Source organism: Haemaphysalis longicornis, unplaced genomic scaffold, assembly GCF_048455015.1.
Source record: "Haemaphysalis longicornis isolate Haplotype H1 unplaced genomic scaffold, Haemaphysalis longicornis Haplotype H1 scaffold_8, whole genome shotgun sequence".
In the NCBI taxonomy this organism is placed as follows: domain Eukaryota; kingdom Metazoa; phylum Arthropoda; class Arachnida; order Ixodida; family Ixodidae; genus Haemaphysalis; species Haemaphysalis longicornis.
In genome coordinates this window covers 158,053,654-158,075,113 of record NW_027526445.1, presented here as the reverse complement: position 1 = coordinate 158,075,113, position 21,460 = coordinate 158,053,654, and the positions used below count along the sequence as shown (strand labels likewise).

The 21,460-nt window shown below is 49.8% G+C and overlaps 1 protein-coding gene across 1 annotated transcript in view; it reads right to left on the bottom strand.

The window, feature by feature from the left end:
- LOC144148554 (uncharacterized) overlaps positions 1-21,460 on the bottom strand; it is a 62,685-nt gene that overhangs the window by 11,883 nt on the left and 29,342 nt on the right. The window contains exons 8-9 of the mRNA XM_077680072.1: positions 2,653-3,243; positions 668-728 (exon numbers count right to left, since the gene is read on the bottom strand). Coding sequence (XP_077536198.1) covers positions 668-728; positions 2,653-3,243 — 652 coding nt within the window. The remainder of the gene's footprint in view (positions 1-667; positions 729-2,652; positions 3,244-21,460) is intronic.

The window sequence follows — 21,460 nt, the reverse complement described above, 5'->3', positions numbered from 1 at the left end:
CCAAAAAAGCCCTGGTGGAACGTGCTCCCGAAGTCAATGGTTGGCTGAGCCAAGTGGACACCACCCGCCCCTAAATTACATACTGCAAATAAAGTTTATTCCGGCGTACCACGCAAGGCTAAGTCAATCCGTTACTAAACATCATCACCATCACCACCACCACTATTCCTCCTCCTCCTCCCATTGAATTTTCCAGCGTTCGCTTGGCTGGCGCGCCATATGTAGGGAGCTTTTGTTCTTGATTGGCTTGGCACTCGTGCCACGAGCGCGAGGCTTGAGCTGGAGCCCTTTTATATTTTGGAGTTAAAATATTGTTTCTAACGCGATTGTTCAGTTTGCTATCGCAGAAATTACACCCACGTTTATTTTTGTTAAAAGAACACTTCAAGCATCACTTATGTATTCATGCTTTGCCTCAAATACGCTTAACGTCGTCTTTTTAATAAAACAAAAATTGACAAGTATGCAATATGCTACCAGATGTAGTAGTCTGGAATTGTTCTGCCCGTATAAATGTCTTGCTCAACAGTTCTTTTAACTTTTGGCCGGGCGGCTGAGACGAATGGACAGACGGGTGGACGGACAGACAGACAGACAGACAGACAGACAGACAGACAGACAGACAGACAGACAGACAGACAGACACAACAACGCGAAGAAACCGTACCTGCATTGCCCCGGTTTTTCGCAGTATCCGCGGGTGGCGTGGCAACCTTGGCCACACATGGCTGTTGGAAGAAAAGACACCTTTAGGTTAGCCCCTCATTTCGCGTTACACAGGCTACTGGCGTACGAAAGGGGGGGGGGGGGGGGGGGGCAGGAGAAAGGGGGCCGCGGCTCCTGCCAAAATTTTTGACCTTGGCGGAAGGGATGGGGGGGGGGGGGTGGTATTGATGGACGAAATGCCACTATACTCGGTTACAACTCAAAAACGGCACCACCTCATGTAGTGCATCACTCCGCCAAAGCGCCGGACCCGTGACGTCAGTGCGCGCGCGTTTTGAAAGGGGTTTGCTATGAATGCGTGATATCGTCTGCCTTGTCTCACGCAGTTTGTTTGTCGTCACTGGAGTCGTTTATAAACATATTAAGTCCAAAAAATAACGGAAACGGCTCACGCCATGTTCAAAATATTCCCAGTAACGCCCTACTTGCGCCGTGCGGAGAAACATCCGGCTACGGTGATAAGGCACAGCGGCAACTTCCGGTGCCGTTCTTAAGTTGTCACCGAGTATAATTCGTCTGTCATCAAATAAAGGCTACTGTTAATTATGATTCGGTCGCAAGCTTCGCACTAAGCTTACACGGCTCGGATGCCTGCTCTCACCCCGACGGCCAGCCATTTTGCGATGCCCCGAAAGAAAACAAGGATGAACAACACAATCCGGAGGCCATATAAAGTACTTTCACAGAATTTCGAAACTGTTTATTTTGAATTCTGAATTGATTCCTTCATAAACATTTTGTAGGTTGCCTTGTTTTCTTTTAGTATTTTTATCTTTTTTTTTTTCATTTCGGGTCCTCGCTCCCTTTTTCGTTCAATGTCCCCCTTTGCGGTACTTTTGACGAATTGAAAACTTGCCACCTGCGACATTAAGCTAGAAATAGTTGTCAGTAACATTTGTTACTTGTATTGACGCAGCACGGAGGTGTACACGCTTCCCTACTTAAGCCAACCCATATAGTAATGTGCACTTCATGAGGCAAGGTGTACGGTGACATACTCGGAGACAGGCACAAAAGTAGCGAACAGCGACATGTACATAAAAATCGACCATTTCTTCTCAAATACAGTTGAGACAAGCGAGAAAACGACAATTTTTCGCGGATTAAGTAAAGTTAACGCATCAGCGAACGAGCTAAATGTACACCGTGTAGTTATTTATGAGATAAAGGTCTGCCATTGCACTTCTTCATGCTCGATGCGATGCACGTATTCTTTAAACCAAAACCGTTTCTTTTTTGCGATTTCCAACTGATCGTTTTAACGAAATAGAAGCCAGATTTCACGCGTGTAGAGTCGTCTTAGCGGGTAATTGTCATGTAATTTGTTTCCGGAGACTTTTGATAACTCAAGAGTTCAAACCGTTTTCTGTAATCACACGTTTGCAATGTTTCGTTTTTTTTAATTCTTTTTTTTTTCTTCTTATTCTTTTTTTTTCTCCTCTTCTATATGTAAGAGTATTGTGTTAGCCCACTGCCCTGCTGCTGAAAGGGTTTTTGGGCCCGTCAAGTTGCAATTGAGCAACTTTTTCCCGATTTCCCTTGATAAAGGTTTGTATGTGCTTTACTGGAAATAAACTTTCAACTTTCAACACTCCCTCCGTAGATGACCAGCTTCACTGCAGAGCAGGCAATGTGAGGAAGCCAAATTACAAAAAAAAAGGCGCATTGATACTTCGAAGTTTGGCTTCACCTCTAAACACATATGCAATGCCAAATAGATATTTTTACAGGAGCACTTCGAGCACTTTCAGTCGTCTCATATAACTATGAAGACCCTAGGACCTTTTTTTAAATTTTTTTATGAGAGTTCTTTGGTCGACCAATCAGTCTATGGGGAAATGCATTAGGTTTTTGACAGGACGCCTTCGGTCCCACTAAAAAAAGCTTTCGCTTTAAAAAAAAACGCACGTTTATGACGGTACGTACGGCGGTTGCAGAAGAATCCGTCCCAGCCAGTCAGGCAGTTGCACTCGAAGCTGGCGTTGCACGATCCGTGCACGCACCCGGGCATCGGCGTGCACCGGTCGCAGCGGCTACCTTCCCAGCCCATGCGGCACAGGCACTCTCCCGGCCGCTCGCAGAACCCGTGCTCGGGGTCGCAGCCCTCGGCGCACACGGGCTGCTCGCACTCTGCCCCCGCCCACCCCTCCATGCACTGCTTGGCTCCCCCGCTGCCTTCGAGACAGCGGAAGCGGGCGCCCTTCTCGGCCGGGCTCGGGCAGCGCTCGCTGCAGTTGGAGCCCGCGTATCCGTCGGCGCACAGCACCCGGTAGTCGAGTTCGAGGCCCGGAAGGCGTCGGTGGTGCCAAAGAGAGCCCACTGTCAGAAACTCCTGCAGGGTAAAGCGGCGCACCAGGGAGCCCAGCTCCGGGAAGCGTCGGTCGTCAGTGCGTCGCTGTATCCACCGCTCGGGAATGTCCAGCACCCGGCTGGCGAGGTCCAGGAACCACTCGGAGGCGCCCATGCTCCGGAACCGGTCCACCAGGGGACGCCGCGTTCGGTGTTCCCGCCGGAAGGCTGCACCGAACGCGAAAAGGGTCGCGGTTATAGGGACACCCTGCACTTTCCGAACCAGCTCACGATTAGTTCAGTGTAGGTGCCGCCACTGCAGAAACGGTCCCGCACTTTCTTCTTCTGCTTCTGCACTTCTTTTTATGGGAGTGCGGGGAAAGTCGTGAATTCATCCTGCACTCTCTGCACCGTCGAAGAATCGACGAGACAAGTGCAGGCACCGCGCGCTGCACTCGAATATCGATGACGCGAGTACAGCCAAATCAGACACCAGATGAGAGAGAGAGAGAGATAAAACATCTTTATTTGTCCTGCAAACGCGACGCGGCCTCACGTCGTGTCAGCCGGCCACTCGGCTTCCGTAACCTATACTCATGCCTTACCCCCGGGTGGGGGTGACACTTTCGGGCGTTGAAGATCGAGGGCGTCTGACACTTGCTGGACGGCCATGTGTTTGATCACGTAGTCTTTCGAGTAAGGTAGAAGTTTATCGGCGAGCCATAATCCTTGGGGTCCAGATGGGACTTTCCGTTTATTAAGGCAGCCGCTACTTTCCCTTCATTGTATTAGTGAATGACTGGGAAAACACTGTCATCCGGAGAAAAAAGTCCCCCGGAGCCAACACGCATTTTAATTCTGACGCGGGAAAGTGCGAATATTCAATTATACAATACAGGAAGGAACAGAAGGCTGTTGCTTAAAATGGAGGTTGCGGCTGGGTCGGAAATGTTAACCGCCTTCTTTCCTCCGTTTGAATCTTCCTGGAATCGACAACGCCGCCTTTGTTACCGAACACGTCTCCGCTGCCGTTATAGTCTGCACGTTCGCCCGGCGGTCTGAGGCTACTTGTGAGAGAAACCTCTGGAGATTCCTGAAGCGGCGCATCGCTATCAGCCGCGTACGTGCCGAAGCATATTGAAATTCTATTCGCAGCATCCTGAACTCGTTGGCCACCAAATTAAGCGTCACCAACTGAAAGAAACTCCCTTGTCCGTTTGTGTACGAAGCGTACACAAACTCGCGATGTGATCTGTTGCATGCCCTTGAACTCTTCGCTAAGCAATTACGGTGATAAGAACCAGCTCGCGTGCTGCTTGCAATTTTGTTGGCCCTTGCGAGAACAACGCTTTCGTCACGGTCAACGCGCGCACATTTGCTTTTTCACTGACCGCGGGGTCAGTACCTGCCGAGCATTGACCTGCACTTACGGACGTCGATTCACTGACTCACACGTGCTGAGGCAATCAAACTCGCACCAAGCTGGGCTCGGCAGCAGAGAGCAGCTACAAAATTAGGAAAAAGCGACATTTGTGAAAGATGAAAGCAAACAATGAAAGCAGCGAAAGCGGGCGAAGTCGTTCTCTGGCAGAAATGGCTGCAGACTCGTGAGCTTTTTATAACGGTGGAAGAGTACCAACGTTTGGAGAGTACGGCGTCACCGTCTGGCGTGACCGTTGCGCCAGACTCTAGCCGGTCAGCGGGTGGCACGATGAGCCGCCGCAATGGCCGCATCTCGTATCACGGCGGGCGTGAAATTCATGTACGGATCCCGACGTCTACGCTGCCTGAACGACCTCTCGGCGGGTCGCCACCGGCGCAAGACGGCCGCCCTGGACGCCTGAGTGCGTCCAGCGCAGCGAAGACAATCGTGGCGCCGTGGCGGCGGCCCTTGTCCGATTCTCGCGCACGACGGAGCACGCCGTGTTACCGCTGAGGGGGAAAAGGAGGAACAGTAAGAGGCGAGCGGGTGATTCAGCTTTCGCCTTCCACATTACGGTTCCTTTCCGTTCTGGGCACGGGGAACGCCATTGCGCGCTGGACCGTGGACGTGTTACAAAGCGTGGCCAGGAACGCGGAACATCCCGACTGGCTTTTTTATTCGGCGGATGGTGGAAGTAACAACATGGGGAGAACTGAGCCGAAAAGGCAGTCTGAAAACGATTACAGCGGCTTCACCACTGTCGTTAGTGCAAGCGCTTGCGCGGAAATGAAGCGTCTTCTTCGCGGGTGACCCACCAGCGTGATGCGCCAGGATGGGGAACGTTGCTTCTGTCGTTACCGTTATGACGACAGTTGCGCGAAGCTTGCCGCGAAGCATGAATAATTCCCCGTGCGGCAGACGAAGTGTGCCTTCATCAACAAATATATACACAAAACCATCTCAGTTGTATGCGACATATCAGTGCGAGACGAAGGAACTGACCTTGTTCTTTGAGCTGAACATGTCAAGTCGTGCACCTATGGACTTGGATAGAAAATGACTTGTTGCGTGTGCAATCATAGTTATATGCGACAGATGTCCCTCTTCGAAATTTGGGCCGTTACAGAGTGCTGAAAGTACTATGGGTCGTTTCTCAGCTGAGAATCTACCGTGCATACTGATGTATTTTTCTTCCTATCTCTCATATAGCCATCCTCTTTAAACGTGTGACTAAGCGTTTTTAAAACTATGTCCATTAATAAATGGTCCATTGAGCAAGAAAGCCGGCGTCGGTGTCGGCATTGCCCGGCGGCTCCTGCGGCCCGGAAATGCCCATTGGCTGCGACGCGTTCCATAGGGCGAGCATGTGCCCCGGTAACTGAAAAAAAAAAGCAGAAAAAGCACCAGAGCGTGCACCCGCTGCTTAGGAACGCCAGGGCACGCGCAGAGATAGAGAGAGAGAGAGAGAGAGAGAGAGAGAGAGAGAGAGAGAGAGAGAGAGAGAGAGAGAGAGAGAGAGAGAGAGAGAGAGAGAGAGAGAGAGAGAGAGAGAGAGAGAGAGAGAGAGAGAGAGAGAGAGAGAGAGAGAGAGAGAGTCGTTCAAAGCCCGGTAGCAGCGACACGTGGTTGCGACTCTCATCCGTCCACGCCAGTGCACCATTACTGTCATTTACAATTCATAAGCAGTACTCAGATATCCTCGTATTTCAACAGCAGAGCTGTTTAGGCCGACACAAATCCGTCCGTACAAAACCCAGAAGCCTCCAGCAAAAAAAAAATTGTGGTTATAGAGGTCCTGGGAATCGAACCCAGGACCCTTACGCAGTGACACCGGTAACCTAACTACTAGGCCTCCCCAAAGGCACAAGCAATACGGAATTAGCAGCCGCGGGGCTGCTAATTCCGTGTCGAACTCGAAAAGAGAACTCTTCCTGTGGTCGGAATGAACATGGGTACGTCGCGAATATGAAACCGGCGTATATATCTGATTGAGCTATCACCGCATCCAGGCAGCACAGCATTTCCTTTGGGTTCATAACGCGGGCGTTGGCTTTGGACTTGGCCGCGGGCTCTGGTGCGTGTGCGGTGCACTTTGAGAGATTTGAAAGCCTGCGGACGAAATGGTCCGGGCTTGCCAGTCGTGGAGAACTTTCAGCGGCAAGTTGGGATACAAATGTGATGCGACGACATATGGGCCGGAAACTCGGCGCTTTGTTAAACCCGAAAGCGAACCTAGGTCGTCTCAACGGGCCATGGAACGAATAATGATCGGAGAAACACTTAGCGACAGGAAACGAGCTTCCTGGATCAGGGAGCAAACTTGAGTAGAGGATATCATATTTCAGATAGAGGAAAAGAAACGGACTTGGGCTGGCCACGTAATTATGTGAAATGACAATTGATGGACTACCAGGGTGACAGAGTGGACACCGAGGGACGGGTGTAGAAAAAGAGGGAGGCCGATTACTCGATAAAGGGACGAAATAAGGAAATTCCTGGGCAGAGAATGGACTCGAGCGGCGCGGGGCAGGAACGGTTGGAGGTCGGTGGGAGAGGCCTTCGTCCTGCAGTGGACCTAGTGGGCTGTTGATGATGCTGATGATGCAACAGCCAGGTCTCCGACGAAAGGAGAAGGGCCACTAGCTTTGCTCTTTCTCCAGCCTTGCACCACCACTGCAAGCTGCGCCAATTTTTGAAAAGCGGATCTGTTGTAGCTGGCCGTATACTGTGCGGTGCGTAACGCGTAATGCGTTCAAAATCCAAGAAAAGGTGAAGCGCTTGTGAGAGCGTGCCTTGCGACGACCGCACAGCGTCCCCGGCGCGCGCAGTGGCTTCAGCAAAAAACAAAACAGCAAGAACTGGCGAAAACCCCCAGGAACGAGAAAATGGCGAGCGCTCGTGAGCGTGTGCCTCACGGCGCCGTGGCCTAAAAAAAAAAAAAAAAAAAAAAGAAAAAAAAGAAAAACGGCGAAAATCTTGAGGAGCGTCTCGCGTTCCCTAGCAACCAACAACGCCACAGCTGGCGCAACACCTGCTCCACGGAACCTCGGCGTGACCCCAGGAATGCCGCGCATGCGTCGTGCACGTACACGCCGCCGCTACGCCCCAGATATAGTGCCTAGAATAGGCACTATACCCCAGCTGTCATCAAACGCTACCGCGCATGCAGTGCTTGGCATGAGGAGTAAGACGATGTCGATAGGTATGACGATGACTTCTACTAGCGCAGTGCAAAGGGACGACGGAATACGTAAATAAACAATTTCAAACTTCTGCAAATGCGTGGTGATGTGTCGATTGATTGCAGGGTTTAATGCGCCGACGCAACGCAGGCGATGAGGAGCGCCGTGGTGGAGGGCTCCGGGTTAATTTTGACCATCTGGGGATCTTTAACGTGCGCCGAAATCTCGTACACACAGGGGCGTTTTTGCTTTTCGCCTCCTTCAGAAAAGCGGCCGCCGCGGCCGGGAACCGAACCCGCGTCCTCGTGCTCAGCAGCTGCGCCTAAGCCACTGAGCCACCGCGGCGGGTGCGTGGTGATGTGTCCTTGAGGGCTCACGCAGAAAGAAATCCTTCAACTTCGCCATGGTTCAAGCCCTGGGCGACTTAGTGCATGCTTCGTCAGTTTTTTTTTTATTAGTGTCAACATCAACTGTCCCTTCCTTCTAGGGTGCCATGCCATGGGCGTAGAGTGACCTCGCAGATGCAGTGAGTCTTAGCGTTGACAAGAATAAGATATGTGAGCGCCTTTTTTTGCTCTAAACGCTTTTTGTAAAGGAGGGGACTGTTCCCCATGTTCTATTTTTTTGCTACCCGTTAATCAGCATTTTTCACGAAAAGCGCTCAACAAACACTGAAAGTTTCCGAATGATACAAGTTTCTAGCATCTCGCAGCGTATTTACTCGCGTGTTTCGTGGCGTGTGTTTATATTAATAAAAAGGACGCATTTCATCTGAGAAAGTAATGAAGCAGTGTCTTCCTTATTTAATCTTCGTTCTGAAGGGGCGTCGCGCAGAATCTGGTGAAGTCTGGTTGTGCCTGCTCATCCAGCACTAATATGGCAGCGATGTTACCGCAAATATTGCGATAGTTCGGTGTCGAAAAGTCGATTAGTCCACCCTTCTGGAAGTGCCACTGGAGCCCAGCCATGACAATCTCGAACGCGCGGAAGATAAAGTCGAGTAACACTTTGACGCCACGTCACTGCCAAACACATAGCCCGTATTTCTCGGGCTCGCAGGGTAACCCCGGTTCCTTCAGGTTCGGACCAGAGAAGGTCGCACATGGTTCCCGCGTTGGACACCGTCCTGCGAGCGCCGAGTGGCACGTGTCTGGTCGAGAGTGTCGATGGGTGGCGACAAACCGCCGTGAACGCAGAAAATCCTGGCGTTGACAAGAGCAGCGAGTGGGAGGAAGTCGAACACGTTGGTGCAGGAGCGCCCGACTGCAGAACAGCGGTGTTTGCTGAAGCGCCCGTCGTAAAATCCGAACAACCGCTTAGAGTGCCGGCTTTGGTGGTTGCCCCTCAGTGTTATGCGGGTCGGGTAGCTGGACGTTGGGCGCGAGCAGTAGGAGAAACGCCTCGGCGTAGGATCCACGGTCTGCGTAGACACCCATGAAGACGTAGTCAGGAAAGTCTGGGCTCACGAAGTCGGAGTGCTGCCCATAAATATCACCGTTGGGGTGACGGGTGACTGCTCTGTGTGAACGTTGCTTTCCACGGCGAGGATTTCTCGAGCTTTGGTAGAAAGCGACTTCCCCAGAAAAAAAATGGCTGACCGGCACCAGCAGGCGAGCGCGGGGCACGCACTTTTTCTTCGAGCAGCTATCGGCTGTCAGCGATACACGGCACGTATCCCTCACGGGTAGATTGTACCATTCAGAGGGAGTCATTGCCGGTCTGCATGGAACATACCTCGAACAGGAGATTATGTGGATTAGCAGGTGTCCACGCAACAAAATTCCTCGGGACAATTAAGCCAGCTTACGTGCTCTGAAGGTGAAAGCGTGGCGATGCTTATTAACTCGTTTGCTGCTACATCGCATTTGTGTCTCTTTCTTCGCTTTTGTTCTGGCATCTGTAGTATCCGGGGTTTTCTCATCTCGGCGTTTCGGAGTTCTACCACCACGGGAATAACCCCAGGCTATATATATGACGTCACTGAATAAATTACTCTCTTTTGGCTTGACTCTTTCACCGGGCGTTTGTCTCCTGCTTCGCCCTTCGGGGCCGTCGCCGACGCGACATTACAATGGCGCAGTCGACTCAAGAACCGTCCGAAATGTAAGCGCTCAACATTCCTGCAGTAACATGTAAGCCGCCGAAAAGGCCGCAAGTTTTATTTTCAAGTAGTGAGGGCTGAAACAGTCAGCCGAGAGCGGTAGAGAGTTAGGCCTACGCGGACGACCACACCGGCGAGGAAACGGCGGCCAGCAGAATAGTGCTGAAATCGACGTGCATCGAGCGACACGCAGCAAATACGTCCAGCGACATGTAACCTTCAGGTAATACTGCAAGATATCGCCAACTGGCAACAAGTATTTCTTGCACCTGAATTATATAAACTTCATAAAGGAAAGTAAAGCGGCACCACTTCGTTCATTATCGGGTCAAGATGGCTGACATAGCCGCGAAGCCGCAACCATTTTTGCCGGGCCCGGGAAGGCCGGCCATTTCATGGCGCGAGTGGCACCGCTCGTTCGAAACATACCTAATCGCAGCCGGCTCTGAAAAATTCACTCCGCGACGCAAAGCAGCGTTTTTGAAGATCTTTTTGGGAACGGAAGCTAACCGAATCGCGCACATGATCGAGTCAGCCAGACCGGCGGGAGCAAGCACCGGCGACGACTACGAATATCTCGTTCAGGGCCTCGCGGCTCACTTTGACGTTTCGACATCACAGCGGACGAACCGCATACAGTTCCGAAGTTTATGTCAAGCAGAAACGGAATCAGCGATCGACTTCGCGCGCCGTGTGCAATACGTGGGTCGACAATGCAACTTCGGCTCCGACGAAGCCGCGTCACTCGTGGATCAACTCATCGTGGGACTTGCGTCCGATCGCACCAGAGAACGTCTGCTCACAGAAGGCCCGGCACTCACGTTTGACAAAGCCATCGAAGTCATACAAAACGTAACTGAAGTCCAGGATCTGCTGCAAGGATATCGAGCAGCCAGAGAAGAAATAGTTCAAGCGATCGACGGGACTCAACGAGCTCAACCGCTTTGATTTCAACGGCACCCCACCCGATTTTCACGTCGCGAGTTTCGCCCCACAATCTCAACAAACAGAAGTGCACCACCGTCACGTCCTGGGCTCAGGTTAGCCCGGACCAGTGCTCTGCGTTCTGCAGCGTGCGGCCGCTGTGGTAGGTTGTGGCACCCGCTTCAACAGTGCCCCGCTCTGGGGAAAACGTGTTTCCAGTGTGGTAAAATCGGCCACTTCAGGAATGCCTGCCGTACGCCGCGCTCTGCAACCACGCCTCCGTCGTCACCTCGTGTGAAACGATACACCCGGCCACCGTTGCGAAACATCGAGACCCCACCCGACGGCGATAAGGCAATAGTCGTCAACCACCTGGACCAACACGAAAATTCATCACGCCAGGGATTCTACTATGATGTCAAGAAGACCAGCTCCGATACTGGCAAAAGCCAGTCTGGAATTGATCAACTGGGCGAAGTGGTTAAACAGCTCCGCCTTGAACTACAGGGTCATATATCTGAGCTAGCAGAAAGCAGACGGAGGCAATCGCAGATGGGTGAAGAAATGCGGCTGCTAAAATCGCAACTAGCAGATCTTCGAAAGAAACTACGAGCGACTTGTCTGAACTCGGAGAGCACAAGTGAACCTCAAGAGGGTCAAGAGGAAGAAGCTAACAAGACCGCCGGAGACGCCGAGAAGGCCGACGAAGAGGGAAAGCCCATGATCTTGAAAGAAGCCGAGAAGGCCAAAGGAGGCACCGAGAAGGCCGACGAAGAGAAGCCCAAGATCGAGGACGTCGAGTATGACGACGAGTCCGCCAAGAAAAAAAGAAGAAAGAAAAAGGGGAAAGGAAACAGTGCAGAGTGTGAAGTGAAGCACGGTGCAAATACAGTGAAGTATGTACATTCAAGTGAAGTGACAGTTAGTTTTGGACATGTGGATGATATTACCTTTGCTGTGTGGACTGTCAGTTGTTTGTGTTGAGTATGGGAATGTCATTTGCTCGTTTTTATTTTTTTTTATAAGGGGGAAAGATGAAGTACAAAAAAAAATTTAAGGGAAGGAGTATGTAGTATCCGGGGTTTTCGCATCTCGGCGTTTCGGTAGTTCTACCACCAGGGGGATAACCCCAGGCTATATATATGACGTCACTGAATAAATTACTCTCTTTTGGCTTGACTCTTTCACCGGGCGTTTGTCTCCTGCTTCGCCCTTCGGGGCCGTCGCCGACGCGACACTACAGCATCTTACGGGGGCAATTACGACAGCAATCAGCCAGACACACGTACGCATATATCTTCCCTCGAATCACAGTTCTGGGCGGTTGGTGTGCGTCAGTTATACTTTTGTTCCATCACGTCCAGGTAGGTTGGTTGGTTGGTTGGTTGCCTTCGAAGATGACAAATACCCTCGCCGGGGATTGGCCAAGAAGATTTGTACCTAATCAGGATGTGACCTGTATTATTTTAGGTCCCAAAATTTAGAAAAGAAAATACAGAACAGAAAATATTTTTATAATATTAAAGTAGAGTCAGGAAGAAACACTAAATAAATGTGGCGGCTTAGTTGGCTAGCAGGGAAACCGGCCTGTCGCCGCAAATAAGAGTGAAGGGCGGACACAACCATACTCTATGGACACAACATCCCTGCTGCAAATTCCTACGGCGGAAGCGCATTGACAGAACCTCGGAAGTAGATAGCGGAAGGTGGAGCCGCCTAAAGGTTGACTCCAGGTGCGTGTGTCGCACTGGGGAGAAGCTGCGACAATTGAAGAGAAAATGTTCTATATTTTCTAGTTTATCGCGGAAAGGGCATTGCGGAGATGGAGCCAGACCAGATTAAGGTGCAAGGCGGAACGCGCTATTCTGCAACTTTTGCGTCTTCAATTCATAGCTCTGTCAATTTTGCGAAGCTGGCACATTGTCCCCTCAAGGCTTCCTATTCCTGGCCGATCCCTTTAGTGGGTATTTTTCGAGAAGAAAGGAACAACAACAACAACAAAGTTTGTTCTACGTTGGCAACGTGTGGATACAGAGCAGTGGTAGAGCCCTGGGCTGCTACTGTGGAGACCGGGGTTTAAATCCCATCGTATACCACATGTGTTTTAAGTGCAGAGTACTTTAAAGGCTCGCCTTGTCGTCGTAGCTCGCTCGCTGGACCCAAGTAGAGCCACACGGGGTTCTGTCTCGTTGCGGTTGTCGTCGCGGCGTAACCCAGAGGCTTCGAAAGACAAGCGGTTCATGTAGTCATAAGCATTCGAAACTCGTGAACCGCTGGCGCTTGTCATACATCTCCCCGTTGTTTAGCGCAGAGAAAACTGCAGGTACATTTGAGGCAAAGTATACGTAACTAACCGTCAGATTCCGTGTTCCTTTAGTTCGGGACCCTGGTTGGGTTGGTTTTTACACTAGTAAGCGAAAAAAAGTGGAAGTGCAATGCCGGAACGTGCGGGAGGAAAGCAAGCACAAAAAGAGCAGAAATCCCGCTGGCGCAGTTTCAGGAAGGGGGCACGCGAGCACTGCGAAGGCGGGAAATTTGAAATGCGTTGGACAAACCTCCGTTGAATTCATCACGAGAGGAATGAGACAGGGCGGCGAAGAGCGTGATGGGTGGTAAGAGAGAGTGGATAACGGCGCCACAGCCCATTATGGCGAATCACTGCTCTGCACTTCCGACAGCTTTCACATTAAGTGAAGCGGCTTTAATTGTTATTTACCCTTTGCGGCAACGGCTATTTTCTTGATCCAACTACTATACTACTACTACGACGACGCTCTTTCGCAGAATGAGGCACTTAACGAGTTTTACCTTAAAATGCATAATTCCGAAGGTTAACAGATTTAATCGTTATGTTTGTGTACTTTTAGACCACTGGTAAACATAAAGAACAACAAAAATGTAAGCAAAGAAGACGCAAAGTCGGCCAATATAGCCCAACGAAGCTAAACGTAAACAGAAACGAGAAAAAGTCGCCCAATTAGGCTGCTCATAACTGAATCCGGCGATATTAAAAAAAAAAAACTCAGTATACGTAAAAGCGGCTTTAAAATACTGACGTATTTACGTACATTCGTCTGTATTACTGTGCATCTTTGGCGATAAGGTTTCTTCTAACACCTCAACCTAAGAGCTATTGAACAACAAACAAATGTTGGTGCCCGAAGAAGTAATGAAGCGTTGCTTTCCACGTTTTAATCCTTGTGCCCTTATAGGATTCTTTTATACTAATAAAATGAGGCGCTATAATGTCAAAGGAAGTAATGAAGCAATGGCTTCCTCTTTTTAAATTATCCTCCTTGGGCAGATATGGTGAAGTCAAATATGGCTGTCAAATATGGTGAAGGCTGGTTGTGCGGGTTAGTGCAGCTCCAAGATGGCAGCGACATCACCACAGTTCGTCGTCGAGAAGTCGGTGAGCCCGCTCTTCTTGAAGTTCCGCTCGAACCGAGCCATGACAAACCCGTGGGTACGGCAGATGAAGTCGATGTTGTTGGTGAATAACTTGGACACGACATCGCTGCCGTGCACATTGCCTGCACCTCTCGAGCGGGGACTTCAGCCCTCTGGTTCTTCAGGGAAGGACCAGAGAATGTCGCACATGGTCCCGGTGTCGGACACCTCCGGTGTGCGCTGAACGATGCTTGGCTGGTCGAGATTTGGGATGGATGGCGACAGGCCACCGTGACCGCAAAAAAACCAGGCGTCGACAAAAGCCGAGAGGGGGAGGACGTCGAACACGTCGCTGCAGTAGCGCCAGACGGCAAAACAACGGTACTCGCCGAAGTTCTCGTCGTGAAATCCAAACACCTGCGTAGTGGGCTGGCGTTGATGGTTGCCCCTAATCAGCGTTATGCGGGTCGGGTAGCAGACTTTTAGGGCGGAGAAACGGAGGAACGTCTCGGCGATGAGGAGTCTTCGGTCTTCGCAGTCTCCCATGAAAACGTGGTTCGTTCAGGGAACGTCTCGGCCAACAAGGTCAGAGAACTGTCCACATATATCGACGTTTATGGTGGCGGGTGGCTGCACTCGATGAACGTTGCTTTCGAGTATTTCTCGAGCTCTGGTAAAGAGCGACTTTGCCTGAAAGAAGGGCTGACCGACTCAGGCAGGCGAGCGGAGGGCACGCACTTTTGCGCCGTCGTCTTCGAGCTATCGGCCGTCAGCAATTCACGGCACTTATCCCTAGCTGGGAAATTGCACACCTACGAGGGAGCGATTGGCGGTATTCTCGATACATACCTCAAACTTGATATTGCACGGCTTAGCAGATGCCTTTGCAACAATATTGATAATGTAGTTTATTCTAACAGGATAATTCTAGCGCGTTTCGGCTCCGCTCCTTTTTTTTTTGTAGCAAGAATCATGTGCTCGTTTCTGCCTAAATTAATAAAATTGGATCTGCGTAAGTGCCACCGCCATACTTGAGTTATCGACAACCACTTTTATCATGCGCCATGCCCCCGACCACCATTAAAAACTCCTCAGGGCACTTAAATGTGCGTACGTGCTTTAAAGACGAAAGCCTGGCGAATCTTTTCAAGTATCACTAGGCTTTTGCTAGTGAGTCAACTTCTTTACCGCTGCGTCGTGTGCGTGTTTGGGTCTTTTTAACACGAATGTGTTTTACTCCGAGATTCACAAAGATTTCACTGACGTCATATCCATCACGGAAATGACGCCAGTAAACGAAGCAAGCGGCCTGTAAAGGGTGCACCCCTGCACACAGGGTCTTCTTGCGGGGAAGGAAGCTCTAGTACTAAAGAGTACGTTATACTTAGGGTTGTTCTTTTTCGGGTTTGATATTTTAACACGAAAGTGTTTTATGTCGGGATACACCAAGATTTCACTGACGTCACATCCGCCATGGAAATGACGCCAGTACGCCTTCGCAGAAGCGACCCGGCAGCAGGACGTCGCTCGCCAAGCACACCCACAAGGCAACCGCCGACCCGCAAATCACGTTCAGCCGCAGATTTCGCCGCACATTTCACTTTCGTGTTTTACCGATTCCTATGGCAGAGGAATCAACCACAATTTTTCTTCTCCCTCGTTTCTTCGTCTTACAACTCAAATTACGTCAGCAAGCAGACTGACACACGGCCGAGCTTCCCTAGAACCAGGATTCTACGCTGCTAATGGGCACCTGTTCTACTCACGTGCAATCTCGTTCAGGTGTCACGCAGCACGCACCATTCTACAACTTTTACGTTTCCGTCATAGCTTCACCAACTTTGTGAAGCCGGCACATTTGCGCCTCATTCATGCCCAGTCCCCAATGGGTATGTTGCATGAATAAAGCAATAACAAAGGAAAAAACGACGGCAAGAAATTTTATGCCGGCACCATGTGGAGATAGAGCAGTGGTAGAGCGCTTGGCAGCTAGCAGTATCACTCTCTAACTTCTCCTCCTTTCCATTCATTGTGTTGCATGCACGTGAGCTCTCTGCCGACCTCAATAATATCCCCGATAAACTTCCCTTCCTTTTAGTTTCCCTGAAACCATGAACAACTTATCACTCGTTTTTTTTTTTTCATTTGCTCTTTACAGGCCCCGATTTCCATTACGGGCCAACATTTATATACTATTACTACAGCGACAATTTAGCGCAGAATGGGGCACTTAAGGACTGCGCCTTAAAATGCATAATTCACAAGGTTCACACATTTAATCGTTATGGTTGTGTAAATGTAGTTCATTGGTACAAACAAAACAATGTAATCAAACAAAATGCAGTCGCCCAATGTAGCCAAATATAGGCGAACGCTAATACAAAACGACAAAAATTGAGGCCAATTGAGCTCATCATAACCAAATCTGGCTGTACAAAATTCACAATACATACAAGCCGCTTAAGAACGCTGCCGCATTCGTAGAAGCTCTCCGACTTTCTGCACATTTTTTCGGTTTTAAAGTTTCTTCGCGAAATTGTATACCATAAGAGCTATGTTTAGAATCATGAACGAATGCAGGCGTAAAAAAAAATGAAGCGTGGGCTCCCTGGTTTTATTCTGTGTCTTCATGGGGTGCATTTGAATTTAAAATAAAAGAGACGCTTTGCGTCAGAGCGAGTAATGAAGCAGTGGCTTTCTTATTTAATCTTTGTCCTGAAGAGACGTCGCGCCGAATCTGGTGAAGTATGGTTGTGCCTGCTCGTCCAGCTCCAACATCGCAGCGATATTACCGCATTTATTGCCGTAGCTTGCTTCCTAGACGTCGGTTACTCCACTCTTTTGGAAGGTGCCACTGGAACCTAGCAATGAAAATCTCGAACGCGTGGAAGATGAAGTCGATGTTGTTGTTGGAGTTCAACTTGGACACGACTTCGCTGCCGATTCCATAGCCCGCACATTTACGATTCGCACTGCAGTCCTCTTTTTGTTCAGGGTCGAACCAGAGCAGGACGCGTACGGTTCCGGCGTGGGACACCTCTTGCGTACGCCGAGTGGTCGCGAATTCCGATGGGTGGTGGCAGGCCACCGTGATCGCAGAAAATCTTGTCGTCGAGACGAGAGTAGGAGGAAGTCGAACACGTCGGTGCCGTAGCGCCCGGCGGCGAAGGAGCGGTGCTTGCTGAAGCACCCGTCGTAAAATCCAACCGCCTGCGCAGTAGGCCGGCTCTGATGGCTGTTTCTGATCAGTGTTAAGCGGGTCGCGTAGAGGACCTTGAGCACGAACCGAAAAAGGAAGGTCTCGACGTTGTGCTATCCTCGGTCTGCGTATTCTGCCATGAAAGCTTGATTTGTTCCAGGCACATCACTGCTCACGACGTCGGAGAACTCTTTATGAATATCACCACTTGGGTGACAGGTGACTGCTCTGGATTGACGTCGCTTTCTACGGCTAGGGCTTCGCGAGATTTGGTACGAAGAGACCTCACTAGAAAAAAATGGCTGACCAACTGAGTGAAGCGAGCGGGGGGCACGCACTTTCGCGCCGTCTTCTTCGCGCTATCGCCGTCAACGATACACGGAACGTGTCTCTCGCAGAGAGATTGCGCAACTCAGAGGGGGCGATTGCCGGTTTAGCAGGTATTCACGAAACAAAATTCCTCGTGGAAATTAGGTCTCTCTGCTTACTTGTTCTGAAGGGAAAGCGTGGAGATACTTAGAACTTTCGTACTGTTTCGTCGTATACTTGCGTCTCTTTCTTCGCTTCAGGTTTTGCGTCTTGCGGCGCGAATTACGTCAGCAGGTAGACTGGTACAAGCCACAAACTACCGAGAATCAGGGGTTAAGTGGCTGATGTGCCCCTCCTCTACTTTCGTGCCATCACCTTTGCGTTTCCATCTCATACTTTTATGAATTTTGTGAAGCTGGTACATTAGCACCCGATTCCTGGCCGATAGTGGGTGCGCACCAAGCAGAAATGAACAAAGGCAAGAACTCATATGGTTGCAGCTTTAATCATATCGAACTTTCGTTTCACCGCCTTCATTTTTCTGGAAATAAATGACTATTTTAGAGCCCTACCGAAGTACAATCAGTTATTTAGCCCTTGCCCATCCCACACTGCGGGTACGTGCTAAAAATATTGAGGGCGCAGAGGGCGCACGGGGATATATATATATATATATATATATATATATATATATATATATATATATATATATATATATATATATATATATATATATATATATATATATATATATATATATATGTATATATATATATATATATATATATATATATATATATATATATATATATATATATATATATATATATATATATATATATATATATATATATATCGGTGGTAGAGCACTGGAACACTGTGTGAGGACCGGGTCTTCAATTCCAACGGATCACACATTTGCTTTTAACAGCAGAGCAGCTTAGGCCGACACAAATTCTTCCGGCGTAGACAGAAAACCCCGAGTGCACGTAAGCGCGTGCCTCGCGGCGACCGTCCGGCATCGTCCAGGCTTGCGCGTGGGCTTACGCAATGTGAGGAGCTCCGCCTTCGTCGTCGTATAGCGACCGGCGCGCCACGGGTCCGCCGCGCCGAAGACGATGACGACGAATTTGTCAAGCCATCCCTTCACAATCCACACGAGGGGACGGCCACCGTACCAGCTGACGAAGAAGTGGAGGTCCACCGAGGCGAGGACGCGCTATGAGAGGATGTGCCCTACGCGGCTGTGCCGTCGCGAGAAAACGACGGAAGGAATGACGCCGATTGCTACGTAATAAAACACTGTGCATACTTTAATGGTCTTTGCTTTAAAATGCCGTCCAAAACGGCTTCGCACTGCTAGGGCCCGGCTGCCCCCTCTCTCCTGGGATTGATTGATTGATCATGGGGTTTAACGCACCGATGCTACACAGGCGATGAGGCGCGCCGCAGTGGAGGGCTCCGGATTAATTTTGACCACATTGGGTTCTTAACGCCACCTAGAATCCGCTGTCAGTGTGGGGAAAAGCTTGGTTGACCCCGGTTCTGCTGTTTCAGCGTGCACATCTAGTGCACGCTGCGCTAATTTTTATTTACCCTTTACAACGGTGCCCATTTCACTGACCGAACAACTATAACTGCAAGAACGCTTTTTCACAGAATGGGGTACTTCAGGTTCTCGCCTCAAAATGCATAATTCGTAAGGTTAGCACATTTAATCATCGTGATTGTGCAAATGTCGATCACTAATAAAAACAGCGAAATACAAAAATGTAACCAAACAAAACGAGAAGTAGCCCAATATAGCCTAACGATGCCAAACCTGAACAGAAACTACGAAAAGTCGCCAAGTGTGGCTACTTATAATCAAATATGGCTACAGAAACTCGCTATACCTACAAACAGCTTTAAAATACTTACGCGTATGCGTACAGTTGCCCGAATTCCTCTGCATTTTGGCGTCAAGGTTTCTTTTCGCACCAGTGAGGCTATTTTTACAACACTAAACAAATGCTGGCGCGAAACGAAGTAATAACGCATTGCTTTCGTTGTTTTTTTTAATAATAAACATAGACAATGGCGTCAGAGAAATTTAGGAAGCGGTGACTTCCTGCTTCCTATTAGATCCTTGTCGTCACGGGGCGTCGCGTCGAACACGGGGAGGCCTGGTTGTGCGTGCTTGTCCAGCTCCAATATGGCAGCGATATTACCGCAACTATTGCAGTAGTTCGGCGCGTCGAGAAGCCGGTGACCCAGCTCTTCTCAAAGTGTCCCTGGAACCCAGCCGTGATGAACTCGTTGGTGCGGAAGACGTTGGTAAAGATAAACTTGGACACGCTGTAGACGCTGGACTTGGAGACGCTGCCGAGTCCATAGCCCGCACCTTTCCGGCTCGCACTGCAGTCCCCAATTTGTTCAGCGTCGGACCAGAGAAGGTCGCACATGGGTCCAATGTGGGGAACGTTCTCTATGTGCTAAACGGTACGTGTCTGGGCTCAGAGTTTAGATGGGTGGCAGCAGGTCGTCGTGACCGTCAACAAGATCCGAGAGGGGGAGGAAGTCGAACACGTCGGTGCAGTAGCGACAGCCGGCATGAGTGCGGTTCTTGCTGAAGCACTAGTCGTGAAATACGACCACCGGCGTACTGTGCCGGCTTCGACGGTTGCCCCTAATCAGCGTTATGCGGGTCGGGTAGCGGACTTTGAGCGCGACCAGTAGGAGAAACGTCTCGGCGATCAGCAGCCTTCGGTCAGCGTAGTCTCCCATGAAAACGACGTTCGTTCCAGGCACGTCCCCGCCCACAAGGTCGGAGAACTGTCCTTGAATATCAACGTTTACGGTGGCGTGTGGCCGGACTCGATGGACGTTGCTTTTGAGATTTTCTCCAGCTCTGGTGCAAGGCGACTTCACAGAACAAAAAAGGACTGACCAGCACGGGTAGGCGAGCGGGGAGCACGCACTTTTACACCGTCGTCTTCGAACTGTCTGCCGTCCGCGATAGACGGCACGTATCCCTCGCGGGGAAATTGCACAACCCAGAGGGAGCGATCGCCGGCATCCTCGACATATGACTCGAACACGACATTGCATGGCCTAGGAGGTATCCACGCAGATGTGAAATCTGTTACATATATGTTAAAATATACGTAACATTACATTTATTATCTAACAGGCTGTGTCTCGTGCGCCGTGGCTCCACTCTTCTTTGTAAAAAGCACCACGTGCTTTTAGGGGCTAAGCCCCTTAGTGGCTTGGGCTGTCGGCGTCTTCTGTCGTCGTCGTCATCATTTGATGTAGCCGCGGTATTAAAGCACCGGGACACTCATTTTCCAACGCCTCGCGCTAGAAAGTTTCATCGCCGTGGGCAAAAAGGCGTACTAAAAGAACACAGCGGAACGCTCGTTTTCCAACGCCTGGCGCTTGAAGGCTTCGTGCTTCAAAGACACGAGACTTTTACAACAAAGCTGCATACCTCTACCCCCCAACGGTTTCATCTTCATGGACAAAAACGCCAGGGCGCCAAGAATGCAGTTGTACACTGCATGCTTCGCCCCTCCCCACGTTTCACGTTAGTGGAAATGGCCAGGGAATTTTTTCGCTGCCTCTGTTCATAAAAGAATCTACGTGAACATCACCGTCATACTTGAGTTATCTACAGCCACTAAGGTAAAAATGTGATAACAAAAGCTGTAAGAAAATAATGACTTGGTTAAGTCACCACGTTTGTACACATAGAAAGTGTCAGTAGTTAAGAAGTTTTTTAATTGAAAAAAAAGAAAAGGGAAGGCCGAGCATATGGTTTCAAATCAAACCACATGAAGACTTGACAAAAAAGGTTTATATATGTTCGTAGACTTGGAAATTTTCTACTAATGAGCAAGCATTCTTACGCCGCTTAGGTTTTTAAGAACATTATG